General features: G+C 33.1%; 2 protein-coding genes across 2 annotated transcripts in view; both read right to left on the bottom strand.

The window, feature by feature from the left end:
* Window positions 1-22,418, bottom strand: part of LOC127876121 (ganglioside GM2 activator-like) — an 88,418-nt gene that overhangs the window by 29,519 nt on the left and 36,481 nt on the right. The window lies entirely within an intron of this gene.
* On the bottom strand, window positions 12,336-15,256 carry LOC127876130 (uncharacterized). Its single transcript, XM_052421125.1, has 4 exons — window positions 15,085-15,256; window positions 14,343-14,486; window positions 13,226-13,358; window positions 12,336-12,643 (listed from the first exon to the last, which is right to left on the bottom strand). The coding sequence occupies exons 1-4, from the start codon at window positions 15,088-15,090 to the stop codon at window positions 12,594-12,596; spliced, it is 333 nt and encodes a 110-aa protein (XP_052277085.1). The 5' UTR covers window positions 15,091-15,256; the 3' UTR covers window positions 12,336-12,593.

Genomic DNA, 22,418 nt, shown 5'->3' on the forward strand with positions numbered 1-22,418 from the left:
TTGCTTTTTAACAAACTTCTTGGCGCCCCAAGTTTTTGCCTCTTTTCCAGAATGTCGACAATACACACACATTGGTCATACTATGGAGTATTTTGAATACAAATTTGCAACATATGCATCGTTATCATCAAACAAACTGTCAGGAGTTCCACAATGGATGCACACTGGCGGTAGGTAATGCCGACACTTGGCTGAGTAATAAGCTGTTTCCACCTCAGAGTTGCAGGTCATGCATCTCCGAACATACAGGCCAGGTGCATCTACTAACTGATCTCCACAGATATACGACTGGCATGTCTTGATTTCTGCAATAATTCCTCCTGCAAGAAAGAGAAATGTTATGGACCTTTTTCACAAAATCACAAAATCAGTCATCATAATTCTCACTCTTTCAACAGCAAAAATCTAGTGTCTTTTATAACGCTTACAAAAATTCCCCTTTTTACCGACCTGATGTGCTTGTCAAATTCATCAAACAGAAAACATGCTCTACTTTAATTTTCACTATTTTTTCCACACACAACTTTAAGAAGCTTTAATCAAGTGCCATTAGAAACTTACTTACAGGAATATGAAAGTACAGAGAGAAATGCCATGCCATGTATTTCAAGGATGAACAAGAGCTGTGTTTGTGAAACACAATGCCCCCTACTGTGCCGCTTTGAAGCCATATATTTGACTTCTGACCTTGAATGATGACCTTGACATTTACCTTTTACCACTCAAAATGTGCAGCTCCATGAGATACACATGCATGCCAAATATCAAGCTGCTCTCTTCAACATTGCAAAAGTTATGACAAAGGTTAAAGTTTTAGGACAGACACACAAATACAACGACAGACAGACAGACAGGCAAAATACAATAAACCATATATTTGAAAGCATCGGGCTCACTGTTAATACTAGGATTAGGAAGGCGCTCAGAGTTTATAGTAAACTCGACAACTTTTTTGTCCAATTCCACTGCGAGACTAAGTTGCATGTTGATGTTCGACATTTTTATTTATTATTATCACTACCACCTAGTTTACCACAAATTTTTACATCATTGACGCATTGTAGTAATTTTGCATCCCGATGCAGATGCTTCTGCGAGGAACAAAGCATGGAAATCATCAGTAATGCGATGCTTGCTTGCATCTGGCGGAAAAATAACGTTTCCATTAACATCTTTCGCTGACACAACGAAGCAGACGGACGCCGCCATTCTTTTACCATAAACAAATCAATATCGGAAAGCGTTATAACAGTCTATATCGTAAAATACGTAGGCTAAATTAAACTAAATCATTGAACGAATATGTGCGGAGCACAAATTGTTGCTGCGGGTACAAAATAAAAATAAAAATATTTTTATTTCGTTTTAAGATTTTTAGGTGCGGGAAATCCATCGAACACGTAATCAATTTGTTGTGGCCTTAAAACAACGGAAACACAGTGTTATCATTTAATGTTTTGAATATGTTTCATGGCTGGTTCACAAGAACATTAATACCGGGCGTGCGTGAACATTTGCTTACCTACTAGTATAATACTTCATGTTTTTTACATCCTAGTAACATGAATTAATGAACATACCCCTAAAAAGTTTGGCTTCCCTTTTGTCATTCGGTCCGTCGGTATGTGTGTACATCCTGACAAAATTAAATTAATTGCAAGGGTGATCGTTATAAGGTGGAAGAGGTGAGTTTTCAGTGCCTTTTTGAATGAATTCAGTGTTAAAGAACCTCGAATGTTTGATGGAAGTGAGTTCCAGAGTTTGGGAGCAGCGTACATGAAACTTCGCTCCCCGTATGATACGGATTAATTTTCGTTGGAATCACTAATGAAGTCGCTTCGTTCTTTGATCTTAAGTTTCGCATTGGTTCGTAGACTTCAAGTAGGTTTTTCAGATATACAGGCGATTGTTCATTTAAGGCTTTGAACGCATTGGTAATTATTTTGAAGTGGATTCTTTTTTCTACTGGGAGCCAGTGTAATTCTTTTAGGATCGGTGTTATGTGACTATAGCGGGATGTTCTTGTGATAACACGCGCCGCAGTGTTTTGAACATTTTGTAGTTTCTTGATTGCTGATGTTTGTGTTCCATACAGCAGTGCATTGCAATAGTCTAGCCGAGACGTGACAAGTGAATTGACCAAAGATTTTGTGGCATTTGGTGTAAGATATTGCCTGATGTGACCTATTTGCCTAATCTGACCAAAACATGATCTACCTATAGCATTAATATGGTGTTCCATGTTCATTCTTGAATCTAACCAAGCACCGAGATTTCGAACGTATTGCGATGGTTTAATTGTCGAGTCCCCTACTTTAATAGTTAAACCATCTACGTACTTGGCGTTGTTTTGACTTGAAAATGCTATGACCTCGGTTTTGTCGGTGTTAAGTTTGAGCATATTTGTATTCATCCACGAGATGATATCGTGGAGGCACTTTTCAACTCGATTTAGTGTTTCGTCTTGGGCTGCTCCATCGGTGGGTTCAAAGGAAAGGTAGAGCTGCGAGTCATCGGCGTAGAAGTGATGCCCTAGTCCATGTTGTTTGCGAATTTCCCCAACAGGTTTAGTATACATGGTATAAAATTTTGGGCCTAACACAGATCCTTGGGGTACGCTGAAGGTCAGCAGCAGTGGTTCTGATACCTTGCCGTCAATGCTCACCGTTTGGAAGCGGTCAGATAGGTAGGAAGCTACCCACTGTAAAGGTTTTTCAGCAAAGCCAAACTGTTGTTCGAGGCGGTTTAAAAGGGTTATGTGGTCGATGGTGTCGAAAGCGGCAGAGAGATCCAGCATAACAAAGACAGTGACCTTTTTCTAATCTAATGATTGTAGGACATCGTTTTGAACTTTTAATGAAGCTGTTTCTGTTGAGTGAAACTTCCTGTATGCAGACTGGTTTTCTTCATTTAAATTGTTTTCTGTCAAATGTTCATCTATTCTATTGCTGACAACTTTCTCAAATAATTTTGAAACATTTGGCAGATTCGAAACCGGGCGATAGTTTTGTAGTTTTTCTTTATCTAAGGTGGGCTTTTTAATAAAGGTCTTATACGTGCTGTTTTAAGGATCTTGACACACTTGCTGTTTCCATCGAAAGATTGATGATTTGTGTAAGTATTGGTAGCAGTTCAGTTTTGCATTCTTTCAGGAGCCAAGTTGGAATAGGGTCAAGCTCGCAAGATTTATTTGGGGATTGCATAATGATTTTTTCAACTTCTTCCTCAGATGTCGGACGGAAATGTGTCAAACTGCATGTTTCTGCTGTTGGGTTATTATCATTACTCTGTTTTGAATTTGCTTGAGATAGGGCATGTTCAGAGATATCTTTTCTGATACCTTCAACTTTATTATGAAAAAATTATTGAAAGCTTGTGCTAACTCATCGGGTGTTTTTGCCAGACGGGAGAGCTATTTCAGATTGGCCATCTAGTAAGTGTTTTGTGATTTTGTGCATGCTCTTTTGATCACGGCCACAGGATGTTCCTTTATCTGAATAAAAATCTAATTTGTTGTATCATTCGTCAAAATAAAGGGAAAAGTAAACATAGTATGCAATACAATAATAAATAAATGACATACAACAGGAAAGAAAATTCGTTACGCCAACGGAAAAGAGGTACAAAATAAAAAAGACTGCATTAGTGATAATAAAGAATACACACATCATACGAAACCACGTTATGTTAACGCTTATCGTAAATATTAAAACACACGTGATAATAAAACAATGCATACGCTACACCATACTCATATCGGCTTTGACACAAAACAAAACATTGACATCGGACGTCATCATGACAAATTATCAACATATTTTGTCACCAAAAAAACAAGTTATTAGCATTGTCGCATGAACAGACAGCATGCAATTTTATAAGAGCAGGTATTTTTCAATGAACCTTACGCGATAAATTGCAAAACCTACACACTTCACTTCCATGTACTTTCGTGTATGCAATAATTAAGAAGATATGGAAAAAAAAATCGAAAAATTAACTTCATTTCAATCTATTCTAGAACGATATCATTCAGTTTCTATTTTGAAACGCAATATTCCTTGTGACATTGTTTATAGATAAATCGCTATATTTAATGGATAGTTTAATTAATAACTGTACCATTTGCAGACAGTTTTGCCGTCGGGTTTTATAAAGAAGTTGATTTTAAATGTAAGCAGGGGGAGTTTTAGGGGGCAAGTAGACAATCATTGATTTTGTTTTGACCATGTTATAGAACGGTTAAGTTGTATCATTATATAATATATACGGAATAATACGCTAGTCAATTGTTCCAAGAGTTTGTATCACTCGAGTGGCTTGTGTGATGACGTATCACACGAGAGGCGGAGCCTCGAGTGTGATGCAAAATAGCACATGCCACTAGAGTGATACAAACTCTTGGAACAATTGACTAGCGTAATATTCCTTTTATTATATACAACAACTAACGAAAACAGTTGACAAATGTATTTTTTACTCAAACAAAACTGACAAAACAATGACTAAAACGGTACGCCATAGTTTATTTAAGACGCGTATGAATACAGTTGATGTAAATTAACGTGTAAACATTCGAAACGGGAAAACCCAGGTTTCCGACACGCTTACCTTAATGCCATCGTTAATCCATTTTTTATAACAATAAAGTTGACAACTTTAATCCGATGTTTATAACAAAAACGTGTAAACGATATGCACTTGCACTTCTATCTTCCATGTCTTTATCGAAACTTAGTTTAAACCACACTATTTTATTGTATTCCTATCGAAATATACATTAGGCATGATAAACACACACTCCAAAATGCGTTTTTAACGCATTGTTTACTGATAAAAAACACCACGTCCGACATGTCCTTACAGAATTTAGATAAAATTATTGTGATTTGTCACAGAAATGACGTCACACGATGTACAACGTAATATATTTCGTAATATAAAATATTTCTATTTTCGGTTCGTGTAATGTGACGTCATTAAATCGATCGAAGTAGTCCGGCTAGTATGGTAATACGGAATTGGAAACAGCGAGTAGCGTAATACGGGATTTTTTATTTCAACGTTTGATACAACCTGTATTTTGTTAAAAGCATTAAACAGGTATATAATAAAAAGGCGTAGTGCCGTGATGCATTATTTCTAAATTATAATGAAACCAACGATAAAAACGAATTTTAAATGGACCTTCCCACTACAAAACCTACAGTAGATGAGTTAGGAGGTTCTCGTGTAAAATGACAATCAATGATTTAACCGGAAAGATGCTATATATACAATGTAGCTGTATTTCTTTCCTTGCTCTGATGTATACGAATATAATAAAATCGTCATGCTGGACATGGTCACTTAGATATGGTCGTAAGAATGATAATTTTTATTATGCGAATGGTTTTAATTACAAAAAAATCGTATACGTAGCAACAAGTTGGATTTATTGAAGTCAACATATACTTTATGTAGATGGCGTGATAAACAGACGTCACTTTCTAATGCTTCGAACACATACACTATTCATGTAAATGGACCTGAATATACACGTTTCATAATAAGTCTCAGGATAACCATGTATGAAACAGGAGCCACAAGTGGCATTTATGATGAAACACGATGAAACACTTAAAGCAAATTATTGTATTTGAAATATATTTTTTAATTCCAGTTCATCGTCATATATACAAAACTGAAAATATATAAGCAATAAGCACATGCATAGTAATGCGAACGTGAACAAACTAAAGTATAGTAAAAGGTGTTATACATTCACTAAGGCCATCATATTACTCCACATTTGCATTCAATACACCAGTTCTCATTTTAAAAGAATATTTACAATATATCGCGAGATAAGTTAGAACTTAAGTGTTAGCATTTGTTACCCAAATGATAAATTTTACAGCAGAAATGATTCAAGTTCATCATATTATAAACACAACAACCTACCTGCATTTGTGCAACGTTGTATGCATACTTTTCCTGTTTGAAAAGTTTTTTATAGTTTGCACAAGCGTGCAAACACTAGCGATGTCCATCCGAAATGATCTACAACTCTGAAAAAGTAGGCTGAATTGAAATGTAATAAACATAGAGAATCTATGTATTTCTACCTGTGTTGATTTGCTTATTGTCATGTATGTTGACGTAATTTGTGGGCCTAACCTAGAGAATTATATTTGCACCAATTATTTTTGTTTCGGAAATAGTATTAAATTTAATTTACCAAATGTTTTTTGTTGTTGTTTGGATATGTTGAACTACATTTTTATAGTTGTAGAAGATACATTGTTTATTTAAAACCGCATTATATTCGTTGTGTACATATGTTAAGGAAGAGCATAAACGTACACAAATAAAGAAATGTAGATTTTGTTTAGCAGATAGTATGAACCCATGTATTGTTTTACCACTGATGTACCAACCCTCAATCAGTTATCCCAGTCCTTTCCTGATACATATGTCTACTGTTCAATCAAAAACATTCGATCTTCTTGTATGATTTCCTTCTATGCTTGAATAAAAAATTATACGAGTTTTTTATTGAAATATATTTATGTAATTTTTATTCAATTTGTATTTATTCTTATAAGGATATTCAAATTACTTTTTCTGATATCCATTTTGAATGAATAATGGCGTAACATTTCTAATAAGAATTAAGGATCTCAGAAATGTCCACTTCGGTAGTTCTTGAAGCAGAATGGTTGAAACTCTGGAATTTTGCCGGCAGCGCTCGACAATCGATACTTACCTAAACTAAAATGGCACAATCCTATAATCTCTGTACAGAGACGTGTCATTGTAAAAATATTCACATATAATTTTAGTACAAACTTCAAGGACCAAGAATGCTCTTTATGTTACAAAACAAGAGCAATATCACATCGCGTTCTCATTTGTTTTTAATTTGAAAAACGGCATAATTTAAAATGCGTTTAATAACATGACTAGAGGCAAACTAAAATAACATGTTACCCAAAAAGATGTTGAGTATGTTTTGCATCGGTTGGGATAACATCTGCATATTCACGGCAAAGTCTAACGCGATTCAACTGGGCCATTTGCGCTTTGACTTTTTCATATTTTCACCCCAGTTCATGATTGCGTGGCTTTTGGGGGTTCCACCATTTACGGATTAAAACGACGGTAAGTGGTGCTTTATTTCACATAACTTTTTAAAACAAGTTTTCTTAAGAATTTCTACTTGTGCATAAAATACAGATTTTTATGCTGCTTATGGCAATGTAAAATACACCAGAATTACTTTATTTAATAAGCATGTGTTCTTGTTCAAAAATTCCATTTGTACTACATTCATTGTACACGGTTATGTGTCACGAAACGTGAAATTTTGTCACCGATTTCAGACCTATTCAAGGATTTATTCTTATAACTTAAGATATCGTCACAAACTGCAAGAATTTTTTTTATGCACTAAAGATTTTTGCAAATGTATTTCAATTACTTGAGATATTTGCAAAAATAAAGTTCTTAACGGCGTGATTACATACTGTCCTGCCCGTGTGTAAACCCCTAAAAACCCCGTTGATTCTGCACCTTGACTCTGCAATATCCGTATTTTCGGATTTACCGGTGAAAAACGTTTAAAACGATATGGTATTTGATCTTGTGCGATTGACAATCAAAATATCTTTGTACTACACTTATTGTCCAAATAACACCTTAAAGCTTTATTATATTTATATTTTGATGGATGATTATGAAACGATTCATTTGATATTGCTCTAAGTTATTTCATTTTTTGAAAATAATGTGAACGTGTACTTGGACTATATGGCATTCTTTTGTATTTACTTGTATTTAATCCCCTGTAGTATACTAACAATATAACCTCATATAGGTAAGAATACAACATTTATGTACAACAACTATTTTGATAATGATTGCAAGGCATTTAGCTGCTACCTTAACATCAGCTCTATTTGCATATATACTTGCATGTTTATAAGACCTTTTTATTCAATGCATGCATTGTGCACAGTTAAAATTAGTTAATATTTACTTTAAAACAAATCTTCATCTGTATATTCTATCGTTTATAATGACGAAAAGCACATTTCGTTCACCACTTACTAACAGTTTATCAACGGTACAATACTAAATTAACAAAAATGAAACAGTTTTTCCTATTATGCTTTTTATTTGATGACCCTTTATGTTTAATTTAATGTCTAATCTATCTTTGACGGGAACCAAAATAACACTTTGAAATCATCTGTACATCACAGGATGAATACCGAAGAAATAAAGTAAATCAGAAATTTGCAATGAATTGCCACAAGCTTGTTTTCTCTCCAGTGTAAGTGGACAATCCTTAATGCATCAGGCACAGAAATCACTGGCAATCGCGCGGTCTGATCCCAAGACAATGACACTTCACATGACTTTAAAGCGGACAGTGTAGCTTCTGACCAGACTTTACTGATGCGCAGGCTTGTAAAGAGCTACGCTGGCCCATTATGGCATTAGACTGATTTGCCATGACGCGGGTCATATAGGCTATTTAATGTCAGTACAATTTGTATTTGTGCAAAAACCTTTTGTAGTATTATATCCAGGATCAACTTAAAACAAAATGAAAAACAACAACATATAATATATGATTGCTTACGGGAATATTGTGTGCACTGGGACATGCCCTGGTGGCAATTTATATTCGATCGCAATTCAGTAACTGAGCCATACGGTTTCGAAATGCAATACTTCTGATGGCTCTATTCAGCGATTAATGTGCTATCATATTAAGTTTATGATTAACTATTTGCTAGAAGTGTGCAGAAAATATCGCCGTCGGGCTGCTTAATAGGACAAATATGTGGGCGTTTATGACAAGGGGTTAGGACATCTAGTGATACATTCAACGTCATAAAGACTAATCATGCATCTCGTAGAGGAAAAATCACTGCATAAGTTAATATAATTTTAACAAATATTTTAGAAACAATAAAAGATTTCAAAAAATTGACTTTTATCCTTTGTTTTTCTGACAAACACGAATATTTACTTAATAATAGTATAAACATAGCTACACGCTTCGAGGCATCAATACCTTTTTTTCAAATATGTTCAATCAGGAGACATATACTTTACACATTGATTTGCAAATGTAGCATTTAATTTATTTTCGTCGAAATATTTGAATGTTTATTGTTTATGGAATTAATAACCCAACCCCAACACGTGTATTCAATTTACAAGTTAAATACAGCAAAAAATTTACAGCCGGAGCTGTTATAATTAATATTTCTTTGATCTATGTTAAAAATACACAACAGCTGTTTATCATCAGATAATCTCAACAATTTAATTTATAAACATACTGCTTTCAACACAGGCGAGCACATGTATATACACAAACTTGAAGAGGAAAGTACACGGATCAAAGGAACACAAAGCAACTGCTTTATTTAAAGAAACGGATATAGGTTGGTTGGCATTTACTTGAGTCAAGCCCGAATTTATGAATCCAGTTGTTTTAATGTTGGTTTAAGTTTGCTCTACGTTTATTCAAATTTTCCATTCGGTTGAGTCAAGTTTGGGATGAGGTAAAGGTATCATTGGGTTCTGTCATAGTGGTTAACCTTAGTTAATTTGTCATAATATTTGGTCAATCATGCATTATTTTCAGTTGCTATGAAACGAAGTTGGTCTTAATTGGCATAATGTTGAGTTCAGTGGCAATATGATTAAGTATATTTGCCATTGCATTGAATCTATGTGACATTAGGCTTCGATAAGTTAGCGTTTTGTTAGGTAAAAAAACAAGTTGGTGGAGTCAACTTGTCATAATGCTGTGTTGAATTGAAATCGATTGAGTCCAATTACCAGTATGTTTAGGCAAAATTACAATGTTTTAGAGGTAATTACTTTAAGTCAAGTAATTGTATTTCGATGTTGCCTACAAGAAATAAACATTCGGCCAATATCATTTACTGTTGTGTTGTATTGTTTTATGATAAGTTCTTAGAATCAATAGACCAGTGGTAAAGCGACTGTCATCGGTAAACAGTTCATCTCACATCAATTACTTGTAATAAAACATAAAAACCACTCAGCATGTGTGGCGTTTGTTATGACCGTCTGTCGAATTGAATCAACGTGATGTCAACTTAACCGAAAATAACTCTTGTCAACTTGCCAAACATTGTACATATTTGATCTGATCTAATAATCAAAGCGCTGAAGGCACTGAAAGTGTTCGCTATTGCATAATCTTAGACGCACTTCAGTTTACAAAAGTATGTTATAGCTTTTTATATCGCAAGTTTGAAATGAACACAACACATTCAAATTTATAAAGAGAGTGTCTTAAAGCACAGGTCGAGATGTGTGTGCACTGCTTATCCTCATATTATGTTATAGAGATAACTTAAACAAAATAACAACAATATGTCTCTTTTTTCCACAATTGTTTGCTGCACTGGCAACCATCTTTAGAATTGTGTTTCCTTGCTAAAAAATAACAAGCCTATACTCATGTACATGTTGTGTAATGTGTATCTCATACTGTATTTATTTTCTTTAAAGTAATTGAGCAACAATGTTTTCAACATGCCAGACTTTTAATGCAGCATTAAGCCCCGTTTTCCCGGAAAGCAGCCAATAGGTACAGATTTCAATGATAAACTGACAATTGTCGTCGCACAATCTATAATATAAACACTAGACTGGACAATATCGTTGAACAAGCTCTTAAACCTTATACATGCTGTCTGCTACAGTGTAAATAGGCAGTGGTTATTTTTACTAGCTGCAGTTGTCTTTCCTAGCGTAGTTAAAGCATACTTATTTTCAAAACTGCCTCTCTACTTTAGCGTGAGCTAACGCTCACACTAAAAACTAATCATCCTGAATAGGGGCCTACTGGACTAAACCTGAAATAAACTTGTCCCAACGCAATGTCAATTTGACTCGACATAATTCCAATAAAATCAACCTAATGCTAACTTGACCATACATAATGTCAGCTAGACTAAATGATGATACTAAAATACTATACCCAAAATGATGCTTATTTGAATTAATATAGTGTCAACTTAACTCAGACTTGTGTAAACCTAACCTAACAGTGTGTAACCTTCACTTATACAAATTGCTTTTTAACCCCCCCAAACTGCCGTATTAACTCAAAGCAATGCCAAATGTACTCAATATTATATCATAATGACCAAATATAATATAAGTTTGACTCAATACAATGCCATCTTGACTACATGTCATGCCGTTTTCATGCCGTTTTCACCTAAAACACTTAATGTTAGGTAAACTTTTTCAACCCAATGCTCGGTTGACTCAACCTTATGCCAAATTAACTATACAAAATGCCATTTTGTCCAACATTCTTGCATTTGCACAAAATTTTATGCAAAGTTTACTCGATCTAACGTATAATGCCAGTTTTACCCAACATAATGCAATCTTCATTCAACAGTACGCTAACAATACTCGATTTAAGGCAAACTCACCAAGCATATGCAAGCAATTTCTCTCAACAAAAGGCCGTTTTGGCGTTTTATAGCCGTATATTGCTCTGAACTATAAATGCTTTCTTTGATTTTGAATATATTTGCTTGCACACACATAGCTCAATCAAACTGGAAGGTATAAAAACATGATTGTCAACACAAAATAAAGGGGCAGTGATTTGGATATCAAGTCATTCGTTGTACATTAATTGTATATTATAAAAATGGAAGATACCTTGCATGAAATGAAAATCACTCGTTTGAAAATTGTTATTTACCCGGGATACTTTATATTATTGTAAACATTTGTAGAAGTATTAGTTTAAGTTAAGTATAACCCAATCGTCGATCATCTAAACGAAATATAATTATAAATTATCTACAGTTTTATCACTAAAACTATTATTAGTTTCATCATTGTTGTTCAAGTAATATCACGCGTATAAATGTCGTATGATAATTTTAACAATAATGTCCGTAATGTTACTTATATTTTGCATAATCTTTATGTTACGAGCGATGTACTCAATTTTTTTCTATTTTGCCATTATAAGTTTACATTAAATTAATAATATGTGTGAAGTAACGTAAAATGATACTTTTATGAAATACAAAGTACATACTATATATACTGTGATCAAGTTGAATTGATCAATAGTGTGTTTTCATTTATTTGTGTATAATTATAAGTTAAGTATTGCACAAATAGTTTCATTACGCATTTATTTTTATTGTGTCAGAAATAATATAGCCATATTGATTTATAAAACACAGTTTTATTTTGTTTACAGTGACACACAGGTAAATATTAAAACGCGTACTTAAAAGTACATGTAAATAAAATGAGTTCCTTCAACCCAACAATTATATCGAAATAGTGATTACATTCATTATAAACATTATCAACGGACATGTTATACATTAACAAATGTTTGGATCATTTTAGTAATTTTAAGACATGCATTTCAAAATGCAAAGCGTTTAAAAATGTCATTAGTGAGCAACTGAAGTGTCATTATTTTTTAAACACGTGGACGTTTCGCTTCTTGTACGATCCTTGTTTTGTACATTCGTGTGTTTATAGAACTATTGTAGAAATGTATCCACCAGTCAATGCTTATTTATATTGACCATTTTAGTCGGCATTGTAGTTACAGTTGCTGAAATAGAAGTAGTTAAAGTGAAGTGTAAATTATAACATGTTAAATTGTGTTACAAGCTGTGCACAATTTGTTTGATTCGACTTTACTCTTGTTAACCACAAATATAGTACCGAAGATAGGATTCTCAATATACTAGTTGGTATATGATAATTTGGATATAATTAAATTAAAAACATGTACATTAAAATCTACTTTGGATGATAAGTCTTAAAGAAGGTAAAAATAAACAAAATATATAAGTACATAATCATACAATTTTAACACAATTACATAACATTTTAAACACACATGAATGAACTCTGGCCAAGCCATTTGCGCGATTGATTAAACTATTTGGATAAGGGGTTTGAACAGGTTTACGCGTGCGCATGTCTGACTTTGTCGCTCATATTTATTCCATATGCATGTAGGCGTATAGAAGGGGTTGGATGTAACCTGAGGAGCAGAATTTAATCTTTATGATACACGATAATAGCAAACATTATCACTTAATCTCTTGGTTAAAAATTGAACAAGCAACGAAACTCAATAATATATGTTGTGGAACTTAACAACAGGTGAAAATACATTTTAGCGTACTTGAAACAGACGGTGAATTCCAAACATCCAATTGGTTTCCTTCTTCTCGTAGACTCATGTGCACTGTGTACTTCCCTCGAAGAATAAACGGAAACGGGTTGAATTCTTGACCGAAATGTCTGTTGTAGGGTCCCTGAAAACAAAGTTCAACTTATGCTGATTTTTGGTGTATTTGTAGTTAATTTGTAGTGTATAGTTTGAATTTTCTAATATCAGTAAAGGATATTGCTTACCATAGCGACATCACCTGTATTTAATTATGTTGACTTACGTATTCAATTATGATTAATTTTAATTTTGTAGCTACAATTCTAAAACGCGTATTTACGTGAAATATCTTATAAAATATTGCACTAACTACAACAATAAAATACTATCTCACACGTATAATAACGCATAGTGGATGTTTCTAATGTCTGTCATTTGATTGCTGATTATTGTTTAATGAAGACTTTATATTTTAATTAAGGCGTCTTTACTGAATGAAAAGATTTCAAATTCGTTATTTTTTATGTTAAGATTAAAGATGTTATTATAAAGGAATACCTTACTCCAAAAACATTATCCGGAGGCAAATGCTGGTGAATACCGTAATTTTATTTTTTATTTTTAAGTCATTACCCTATCGCCTGTATAATGCAGGGCAATACCTTCTAAACGACATAAAACAGCAAAATGATTAAAACTGGGTTAACGCATTGAAACGTTTAATGCCAATAATTTGGGGTGCCTAACCTCACTCTATTGCAATCAACGATAGTATCCTGTTAGTTACAGTTCCGTTTCCCATGTAAGAAAAACAAAAGATTACGCTGCACTAACGTCTCCAAAATAATGTAGGTAGATCGCCTTAACGTTTAATTTTCATTTTAAAGTATTTTTATTAAATATACAACTTTTTACGCTCATTTAGTTCAATTAAACACTCGCTCAGAAAGATGTGCGTTTAAACTTGATCCGTTTAATAATAAGCCCAAAGGTTAACGCCAACAAACTTAACTGCTTGCTAATTTGCCTTCGTTTTATTTTGCAGCGTTTAATTAAAACACATCACTACTATCCATAACTTATATTGCATAACCACACAAATCTGGCTTAAATGGATGTGATATTTTACCGGGTATAATGGGCAATGAATGCCGGTAGCAAGGGCGGTGGCGTTGACGTATATACATCCGTCGGGTACGTAGCAACGGTCTCCAAGCAGGTAACAGAGTTCCGTATTCCCTTCTTCCGTCCACAGAGTGAGACTGAAACTCACCTCAGTGATAAAAGATATTTAACTATTTCACCAAGCACTGATAAAGTTGGATTAATTATTGCGTTATGAAGGTTTAAGTAGTATAAATTATATAACTAACAAACAGATAAACTTGTAAGAACGAGTTGATTATCGGTATAATGGCTTCATACACGTATTTACACAGTCCCGGATATAGGAAATTGATGCATTTAAATTTGCTTCATAACGAATATTTGTAGTTGCAAACTTTAAGTTTAAGGGTAAGAGGGGTCATATTAAAATTATGGAGAAAACATACCGAAGTTCAAATTGTTGAACACATCTAAAAAATATGGGACTCGATTATTATTGAAGTTTCCTTAAAAGAACATACTTTGGGTGTACTATTTTCACTCAATGCTCTGTCTATTGGTTTATATTGTACTAATAGGTTTGACGTGAATCTAATGGGACATTTCCATAGGATTTCGACATTCTAAACCTTAAGCTCACACTTTTGTTATTATTCAATTATTCAGCCACATGTTTACATGCCTTGAGCAACATGACTAAATATGCATCTAGATAATTATTTTAACTTTCGCAATCAATGACTATACGAGGCATAAAAACGCACCTCCATTTTGGTGATTAACTTAGTCACAAGGATGTCGAAAGTCCTGTTTAAGAGCCACTTCTCTGTTAGAATCACCAAGGGATCGGGCAAAATATCGATGTTTTTGAAGAAAATTGGAACTTCCGTGTTATTGCAGTTCCTAAACTCAAAGTTTCGCTTTCCCGAACTGGACTCTAACAAAAAAGTACAAAATTCTTATTACGATAGTTATAAGCATAATGTTTATTCTAAGTTATTGGTGTTTTTGTATAAGTAAAAGTATGAGCATTAGTGTTTTTTTTTAGAAATTGTATTTATTATTTTTTTTCATCTCGAAGCCGATGACGACGATGACAACTCTAATAACAATACTAATTTACATGACAGTTTTAAAGTGCATAACTGCTATAGCGTACAACTTCCACTCAACCACACTCATTACCCCTCCACCACAAATATACCTGAATTGTTTCTAATCCCATAATAAATATAATCATCAAAATTATCAACACCATGAATAGCCGGTGCAGCATGGCTCATTTGTAAATGAAACAGTGAAGCAAAGATAACAGGAAATTTTATTGTACCATAAGCGAAACAGATATCCCAAAACGGATTTTTACAAATGAATAATGGTATTTGCAACCACAAATGACTATGCACATACAAGGAACTTATATCAAATGTCAATCTATTTGGACAATATACTCCTGTCTACCGTGTGAATGACAGCTGACTGTTAGCCCAGATAGGTTATAACCAGTCAAAACAACTCCAAGGTCGATCATTGTCATCAACGAATAAGACATCCATCAAAAGCAAAAAGTAGTACACTCTGGTTGGCTTTATCATTTCCAAAGAATTAATACGACAATAATGGTATACAACTGAATGGAATAACGCGCTGTTTTAATCACTATATGAAACATGAGTTTTTATGGTTAAAGATAAACAATCATCATCATTGTCAACTGTCTTCTTCTTCATCGTCTTCTTTAATTTTGCCATCATAATAAATATCATAAATACTGTCATTAGACATAGAAATGGAAACGCTAATGGGCTACCAAGGTTAACCATGTTAGATCCAACAGCAGTGCCAGGTAGAACATGGATGAAGATCACTATTAACCATGATTGATTGTCATTATTGTTTATGGTCACTATTGTACCCTCCGCTAAAAGATTCAAATAATTAATTCGTGTTCGTATAAGCCTAAAATTTTTTACCCCTGTTGTTTGGACGGATCTGTACAACAGCTGCACCAATTGATCTTTGCTTTGTCTATTCATACCACACAGAACAATGAAACAGTTAAAAAAAACAATTTAACAATAATGTAATATTCGCATACATATCCTAACTATGTAATTTTATGTTTACACCCTGCATTGGGGCTACGTCATGAGAAACTTTTCGATGATCTGGGGCTTCTACTATATGATGATAATTTGTGTACTCTTGTCAACAAAAATTTAAATTGTTATTTGTATTTAATTAATTTTATCGTGCGTCAAAGAATTAATTTTCTGTTATTCTAGAGAATGTGAATTTATTGACTAATTTAATTGCAATCAAAACGAATTTGAATTTTGTGTAAGCTTTTCATTTGAATAGCAATACTTATGGGAAAATTGTTATATGTTTAAGTGCATTATTCTCGGCTAAGAGCGAGGTTCGACGCATAATTATACCGATTTGAGCACCCGATTTGTTTGTAATTGACCGTTTGTAAGCGGTGACCCAATAGTTAATCGTACGGGTAGTCTTTATTGTCTGGTTGATTATTGTGTTTGTGTTGTCAACAGCGTACCTACCATTTTAAGTGATACAGACTGGGCAAGGCTCGATGTTCGACCTCTTGAACGTTCAGAAAGAATCTGTGCAATTTTAAGTTGCAAAACGCTACTTTAATTCATATATGGATAGAGACAATTCTCCGAATACCTTAGCAAAGTTCATTGTGTTCGGTATCATGAGAACTTTTAGTCAAAGAAAGACAACTCTTCACTATAATTATACAAATGCAAACATTGTTTCCTGATATAACACGATGTTATGATATTTTGAAAGAAGCTTTTGAATGAACAAATGTACCACACACTTTTTCTTTTTCCGAACAATGACATAATCTTAAAATAAATCTGAAAGAAGTTACACACACGTTTGTTATCAAAGAAAAGTTTTATTTAAATATCTGAAAATCCAATTGCAACAAAATAATCATATCTGCCACAAATGGCAATTACTGAAATTATGTTTGTATTAAAGGTGTACTTGAATATATCAAAGTGTTATCTATGATGTTTGTTCGCTGGAAAAATAGAATATGTGGTAGGGTGGATGTTTCTGAGACAGATTATTATAAGATTTTCATTCTTTATTAACGTGTGCCTGACTGTTTCTGAAGACAATCGTTTGAATGAATTTGCTTTTTAACGCCTGGCTAATTGTGGGCCCCATAATTATTTCTTTGTTTATGTTTTTTTTTTTAATTGTTTATCGCAATATATTGCTTGAAGACTTTTGCGTCATATACAAATGTTAATTGTATAGTAAAATTAGAATCAACCTTTATTTAAAAAAACTACACGTTTGAACCATCAACTGCCAATTAAAACGCTATCAACTATATAATCAGAGCCGATATGGCTATCTAAAAGTGATGCAATTGGTCTGCCAATTATCTCTACTTATGTTTACGGTTAGAACTCTTACGCGAATGCTTATTTCCTGTTATAAATGTGCGTACATGTTTAAACGCGTTCGATTGCACTTTAATAGTTGCTGTATACAAAGTTTACCGTTGTTGGTATTTCTTTGGAAAAAGAACCTCACCAGTTTTTACATATATTATCGCTTAAACTCATGATTGAGCCGAAATGATTTCGTTATCTGTGCTTCTTTTAGTAGCTTTGATTTGTATGTATAATGCTATTAATGTTTGTATGTTATATAGATCTGTGTTATACACGAACCTCAACAGTCTTGAACACTCAGGGTCACCCACCGGCTACCAGACATGAGGCGGTATCCATTGACAACACAGTTGCAGTTTTACATTTATATGAACAATACGACGTAAAAGTAGTTTATAAAATAATCCATGTACTTTATTGTTATCAATAGGCGATATTTGTACTTTTGAAAAGCCATAAATTCACTTTATGGATACATATCATTTCTTGTAGGTATATTTTAAACGGGCATTTTAATGCGCATGTTATGATTCAATTATAAACCCGACCAACTTTATCATATATCGATAAACATCAGCTATGTTTGAGTTTGATACAATTGAATATAGTTTCCGTGTATAAAGTCGAAATCCAAATCATACGCATGGTTAGAGTTAGGGTTATTTTGTGCAGATTTTTTAATAAGACACGTAGACACACGTTTTTGTTTAGCGATAAATTCTATTACATATATCGGTATCGAGATAGCGTTTAGAATAGGTATGTAGTTAAGAATGCCATTGATGTAACAGACATTTGATTGTTTCAACTATTAACACATACATAATGTATTTTATTAAAGAGGCCTCATTCTTATCCCCGTGTTGGTTTAAGATACAGAAACTGTAATGTTTTTGAAATGAATTCGTGTCTACACTAAAAACGAGGTTCTTTCATAAGAACTTCCATATTTTCATATCAACTGTCAAATGTTCCAAATTCTGATAAGATATATAACATGCAGGATGAGAAAAAGCCTTTAAGCAAATAGAGGACTGTCGTTGACAATGCCAGGACAATATGCGAGCATATGTATTAATATTAAGGGGTATAAACTGGTGTTATTAATTATTAGAGTTGAATGTGAAATAAAAAAGATTCCTGGTCAGACTTCTATTAATATTGAAACGAAATTATGCATCCCTTACAATTTATAAAGAAACTTAAGTACAAGAATTTATTCGTTTTGGCCTACCCGACAATTGCCAGGGCATGTGATGTGGTATTAACAAATGTCAAATGATGTGTTTTAAAGCTATGCCGAACGAATATTGAAGAGTCGATAAACTGCGTGACTTTCTGATCTATCAAACAAAATATTTTGGTTCCATGTAATAATGATCCATTGTAAATTGAGTCGCAATCTCCGAATATCAACAGCACATTTCAACAATAATAACAGCGACCATCATATCTTTCATAACACATAATGTAAATGTACATTTAATTGTTAGGTGAACAACATAAAACAAAATCTACCAATTAATAACTGGTTTTTGAGTAATTATATGTTATATCATTTAAGCTTTGGCATCCAAGATAAAAATATCTAACCATATTATTTAAAAGTTCGAAAAATCTCTCTGCAAGCGAACTGAAAAATGGCATCGGCTTTTGTGATGTTAAATCTAATGTCGATCACATCCAGAGTCAAGGTTAAACTGACATCGCAAGAAACCATATGTCCCCTTTCATAATCGGAAGTAAATGTTAACATTTCATTGCTCGATATACACCATACAACCTCCTGAGGTAGAACCGGAAGGCGATTTTGTGGTAATCACTGAAATCGTGATTTACATAGCCAAAAACTGACTGAATAAAACGAAACTCAACATTGTATTATGCATATTATATAATCAGTGTGATTCATCGTGCACATCACCATAAATCTCGACTCATAAATAGAATAGAATGTAAAGCAGTGTAAAACAAAGCTTACTCAACTTTTAGTCATAAACGTGTTTATAGAAATCTTGATTTTGATTGCGTAGCTCGTTCATGTGTAGCTCATAATATATCATAAAATGTTATACTGTCACTGCTGATTTATCATAAAATGGTTATACTGTCACTGCTGATGTCTATCTCTTTAATACGAACAAATATTTGTAGTCAAAGAGTATGTCTAATACCAGGACAACGGATGTTGTTCTGGTCTGGTAATTCATGTACCACATTTTTTTCGCGAAGATGTATTTTTTGCAAGTGCGATATGTCTAGGTACAACTAGGTTTTACTATTAATTACTTTGACATAGCATAATGATTTTGAACTGCCAGTGATGTGATTTTTTTATTTATTGGACAACATAGAAGAAAGTGATAATCTGATATATCTATCTCGTACTATTTGTAAGCTATATGAGCATATTCTCATTTTTTTTATAATTGCACATTTTTATCCGGCATATCTCAATTGTAATTTCTCTATTAATAATCCAGTTTCAACAATTTATTGTAAAAAAGCTTTGACTGACTGTTTAATGTTTCAAACCAGTGTTGAAAATACTGATCTTTTAACGAAAAGTATCATTTTATCATAAAACAGATATTATTTACATAACTAATGTAATATCACATAGCTTAGCAACCTAAAGTTTTCTTAAAAGACAGACATCAAGCGTTTCAATAATATTTTGTGCCATCAAATTTGACATTTAATGTATTGCACTGTTGAATTTAACATGTATACATTAGCCACTATACATAAGCGAATTGTGATTGTCCATAAATCTAGACCAGTGATTTATTGCAATGTGTTAACACAAGACAAATGAAGATTATCTACTTAAAATAGCTGCATTTGATGCATATGTTTGCAGACTTTAAAATTCAATCTGTCATTTTCATTAAGTTATAAACACCCCACAACGTCAGAACTTGCGAACAGAAGAAAAGGACCACAAGTTAGTCAACAAGATCCAATTGCGTTCTTTTTGCAAGGTCACTTTTTTAAACATCGATAGAAAACAAGTATGTGTTTGCCTTTCATAATATTAAAACATACGAATATGATATGCAAATGTTCTTATACAGAATAACTAATAGAAGATCAATACAGCATAATTTAAAGAATTTATGACACGAACTACATTTACTGATTAGAACATGATAGTCCACTATGCTATGTTTTGTAAAAATAACATAGAAACTGTATAACATCGTTTTTGGGGTGTTAATTTATTTGATCTCGTCAATTTTTTATTTACTATTGGATAGGTTATATTGAGGAACCAAGTTTTATTCTAGATTATTGCAAGCAACATCAGTTGCAGTTTATAGTCTTTTTATTTTAAAAGAAATTATTTCTACCAATAAAATATCAAGGTAACGCAATAGTTACAGCTAGAAAAAATAATAATAATGAATGCGTAAATGTATGTGTTGTACCTTCAAACGCCTGTTTAGATTTTGGCAAAAAAAAAAACACGTAAAAATCACAATAAGTCTATTAAAACAAAGTAAAGTAAAAATTAATTGCGCGCACTTCAAGCCAAGGTAAACCGCAAAGCACTTAAGAACATGTCATTAGAGTGCCACTGAGGTCTTGTTACGCAACACACGTGGACGATACGTTTCTAGTGCTGTCATTGTTCTGTGCCTCGGAGGATTCCTAGCGTTATTATGATTGCGATTCACCTTCAGACGGCTTTAATGAGCATTGTAGTCGCATTGGCTGAAATACAAGTATGGTTGAAATAAAATAGTGAACATCGCGGAAAAAACATTTTTGTTTTTGTTACGTTATTTCAAATATAGTGTAATACATGTCTTATTCGATGTTTTCCAAGATTTGTGTTTATTAAACCTGAATGGATCCTCTTAAAATCTCTGAAATAAAACGGTTTATAATAATGATCGTTTTGGATCTCGGAATACAAATTTGTTACAACTGTTTAATAATGGCAGTATAATAAATAATATATAGTAATACACACATATTTTGGCAGATAAGAGTTTAAAAAAATATAAATGTAAGCAAATGGTAGTTACAAAAACATACACAGAGGAAACAATTACACCAAAGCAATACACCTTAAACAAATCTTGAATACGCATAGATCAGTCAAAGATACGCCAATATTTATTTAATATTCATATTCAGATACAAACAGAATTGCAACTTTATGGTAAAAGATGATATGAAAGAAAACAAATGTAATAAACGAGAAATCTTAAATTTCAAGTGGTTCAACAATGAGACTATGTGTTCATACTTTAAACAGATGGTAAATTCCAAACATCCGAGTGGAATTCCTTCTTCTCGGAGACTCATGTGTACCGTATACTTCCCGCGAACAATGAAGGGCAACGGGGGAAAAGAAAGACTCAGGCTTTTATTGTAGATCCCCTGAAAAACATTGAAGTAATGTTGATTTATAGCATTTCTGATATAACCGTTTTTTTATTTGTCAAATTATTGATTATCTATCGTCCTACCGATTGTCAGCGCTTGCGTATGCATCAAATGTGTAAATTAACTGTAAATTTCTACAAGACAACAATATAAAAACGTTTGTACGTTACCATTATTGTTAACCTGTTCATCAAACTCGGTAACACATGTCTGTTCGTTTAGTATTATTAATTTTGAATGAACGATTTTTTAAGAAA

Source organism: Dreissena polymorpha, chromosome 4 (assembly GCF_020536995.1).
Source record: "Dreissena polymorpha isolate Duluth1 chromosome 4, UMN_Dpol_1.0, whole genome shotgun sequence".
In the NCBI taxonomy this organism is placed as follows: Eukaryota; Metazoa; Mollusca; class Bivalvia; order Myida; family Dreissenidae; genus Dreissena; species Dreissena polymorpha.

Coding starts and splice junctions, on each gene's coding strand:
- LOC127876130 (XM_052421125.1), bottom strand. Junction 13,359..14,342: donor TTCATTGCCCATTATACCCG/GTAAAATATCAC, acceptor CTTTGTTTTCAG/GGACCCTACAACAGACATTT. Junction 12,644..13,225: donor GAATTCACCGTCTGTTTCAA/GTACGCTAAAAT, acceptor CTTCTATTTCAG/CAACTGTAACTACAATGCCG.